Raw genomic sequence first — 3,022 nt, forward strand, 5'->3', positions numbered from 1 at the left:
ATCTTGAAATAAACCAGGCGTCATCACCATATACGCCCTTGTCGAGTACTGTAGATGGACCATTGAGCATATCCTTTGGGAATCCTGCGCAACTGGCAATCACATTCTCTACGTGTGCACTGCTGGCTGGTGAGGATGATCCTTCATTTGATGGCTTTGCTGGCTTTGAAGAACTACTCGAGAGACCTCGTCTACCAGTACTGATTGCTTCTGGACCTACAGCTGCGCCTATAAAACTGTCCAATTGGGTCTTCAGTTCAAGATATAAAAATCAATTTACCAAGATCAAGAGCACTTGCTGAGAAAACTGCTCTGACTGCTAACCGTCCGTATGCGAGTAACCTCACACCGGCGACCATTTTTCGATTGTTTACCGGAATTTTCAAAAAAGTATTAGATTTGCGTATCTAGAGTCGTCTGAGAATCGGAATATTTTTTAAAGATACATGGAAGAGAGGAGGAGGCGTCCAAAGTCTGGGTGACAAGAATTGAGTGTCTGCTGGTGACTCCTAAAATTAATTGTAAATTTTTTTCAGCTATTTTTGGTCTTAATTACGGCTTCTGCTTGTTCGAGATTTGTTCAAATTTGGAAATTTTATCAAAATGTACTTTCAGTTCCCAACAGTTATGTTTCAATGTACCTGCAAAAACCACAAAAACCTGAATATCGTTATTTTGAATCTTGAGAAGAAAATAGTTTGATGAAAAATTTAGCCTGACCTTTTTTCTAAGCTTTTTCGCTAAAGATAAAACCCAGATCTTTTTTTCATTGGAATCAGTTTCTCAGAGACGCAATCTGTGCTTTTTTGTGCTAATCTGTGCTTTTTAAAAATATTTATTCCGCTCAAGACCCGGATAGTTTCTGGCTATCAACCCTAGGTATACTGTAGTTACTACTGTAGATTTTATTGCTTTTCGGAATAACTTGTTTCTTGTCGATTTTTCTCGAAGTTTTGTTTCACCCCTTATATTTATCAGACTTTACCAAAGTTTTCAAATATTGCAGGTAAATATGTTGTCCAGAACACTCCGACCGATCTCAAAAGTTCTCAGAAGCAGTGCGAAGTATTCTCAAGCTGCAGGTAACTCAGAATATGAAAATTCGGGATTAAAAAATAACGTTTTTCAGGCCTTCCATTGAACGAAGGAAGCCCAGCTGCATTGCCTTCAGAAGATAGAGCAATCTCACCAAAAGTGAGCGCTTTGGTCGAAGAAATCGCAAATCTCAGCTTGCTTGATGTGTCCGATCTCAATTGGGCCCTCAAGAAACGACTCAACATTCCAGATCAACCGTTTATGGCTGCCGCCGCTTTTGCACCAGCGGCCGCTGCTGCTCCAGCTGCTCAAGGTAAAATTTCATTTTTGCGTATTGACAATCACATCAGTTCTTTCCAGCTGAAGCCGAAGCAGCATCTGATGTTCCTCAAAAAATGACATTCACCGTAAAGCTAACGAAATTCGATGACACGAAAAAGATCGCTATCATCAAGGAGATCCGTAATGCCATCCCAGGACTCAATCTCGTTCAAGCCAAGAAGTTCGTGGAAACCGCTCCAGTCAATGTAAAAGAAGATCTCGGAAAAGCCGAAGCTGAAGAGTTGAAAGGAATCCTGGAGAAAGCTGGAGCCGTTATCGAAATTGTTTAAGCATTTTTTAAAATCATTTTTCTGTTTCTGTTTTCATTTTCGTAGTTAGGGTAGCTCCTTTTTGTTAAGTTATCAATTAAACTTTTTGTTTGAGCTCAACAATTTTATTGAAAAGAAAAACAACTTCATAAGTTAAATATTATACAAATCCCATTACAGTTTTAGACATCGTTTACAATTAACATAAATAACCCGGAGAAGAAGTGACACGTCACGAATTGAAATACTGTAGAAGTTCAACCATAATTGTTCAAATTCGGTCATGTGGTGGTTGTTTCATTCGATTCGGAAGTTTCGAGACCTGGCAATTAAAAAATTAGAGGACCGAATGGAAATTGGGCAGTTCAAACCTCCTCTTCCGAAGACCTTCAACGTCATTCCATACTCAAGAACTCGCATATCCTTCTCGGAAAGTTGACCAAACGAAACTGCATGATCCGAACACTTTCCTCCTTTCATTGAACTAGTGCGGAAAAGTTTCGAATCTGGAGCAATTATTTGTTTGGGTGGAAGATCATTGAACAATCGAAGAGCATCTTCATCAAATGGGTCAGCGATTTGAACATTGTGACTATCACTACAGTCATAAAGAGCGTAATCGGAAGCCCGTGCAAAGAAAAATCCTCTGAAAACTTGAAATTCGGATTCATAGCATTTGAAATGAGAACGGACTTGCAAGCCGAAAGTTTGTCAATTGCTGAATTCGAAAACACGATACCACCACGAACAGAAATCTTCTTGAAACTACTAAGCGGGAAGAGCCACGAGAAGAAAGTACTAGTATCTCGAACTTTCCCCAGCACCACTGGTTTTTCAGAATCAAAATTATGAAGTACATTTCGAAGGTTCGGAACTATTAAATAAGTTTGGTCATCTCCAATAAAAGTCCACTGGGAAGGTACTTTGGATGAGAATTCCATAACGTATTGGTAGAAGGACCAATAGAAATGATTGAGACTTGAATCCACATAATACATTGTATGGTTTTCTGAAAAAAGAAAACTATTCAGTTCTGGAACAAAAATTATCGGAGCTGTGCAAGAGAAACGCCGGTGGTTGTTGCCGAAGGTCTCACAACGAAAACTACAGTAATCTAAAAATGTTTTTATTTTCTCAATTTTCGTTCATTTCAGTCAATTTTTTCACTATCAAAGATTTGTTTTTCTTTTTTTTTCATACATGAGGGATTTTTGTAAATTTGGGGTTTTTTGAGGTAGTGAAACTTTATCGAATTTTTAAATTTTGATACGTAATATTTAGGTCGCAATTTTGAAAACAGCTCAAAATTTACAAATCACTTCATGCTTGGTTTTTTTGGGGAAATAACAGAAAACTCTACGAAAAGCAGTGAAAATCGAGATAATAAATACAGAAAA

At 38.1% G+C, this 3,022-nt stretch overlaps 3 protein-coding genes across 3 annotated transcripts in view; 1 reads left to right on the forward strand and 2 right to left on the reverse strand.

Moving 5' to 3' along the window:
* The window catches only part of CBG18381, a gene marked incomplete at both ends in the record, with an annotated part of 1,370 nt that extends 1,011 nt beyond the window's left edge, over positions 1-359 (reverse strand). Inside the window, 2 exons of the mRNA XM_045243715.1 lie at positions 15-228; positions 281-359. Of these exons, the coding sequence (XP_045096467.1) occupies positions 15-228; positions 281-359 (293 nt within the window). The remainder of the gene's footprint in view (positions 1-14; positions 229-280) is intronic.
* A 653-nt stretch (positions 360-1,012) lies between these two features.
* Positions 1,013-1,646, forward strand: CBG18380 (the record flags this gene model as incomplete). Its single annotated transcript, XM_045243716.1, has 3 exons — positions 1,013-1,082; positions 1,130-1,348; positions 1,396-1,646. The coding sequence occupies 3 exons, from the start codon at positions 1,013-1,015 to the stop codon at positions 1,644-1,646; spliced, it is 540 nt and encodes a 179-aa protein (XP_045096466.1).
* A 260-nt stretch (positions 1,647-1,906) lies between these two features.
* On the reverse strand, positions 1,907-2,623 carry CBG18379 (the record flags this gene model as incomplete). The annotated part of the gene is made up of 3 exons (XM_045243717.1): positions 1,907-1,947; positions 1,997-2,271; positions 2,319-2,623. 3 exons carry the CDS (start codon positions 2,621-2,623, stop codon positions 1,907-1,909), a joined length of 621 nt encoding a protein of 206 aa, XP_045096465.1.
* Positions 2,624-3,022: the final 399 nt, after the last annotated feature.

The sequence above is a fragment of the Caenorhabditis briggsae genome, assembly GCF_000004555.2.
Source record: "Caenorhabditis briggsae complete genome, chrIII, whole genome shotgun sequence".
Taxonomy (NCBI): Eukaryota; Metazoa; Nematoda; class Chromadorea; order Rhabditida; family Rhabditidae; genus Caenorhabditis; species Caenorhabditis briggsae.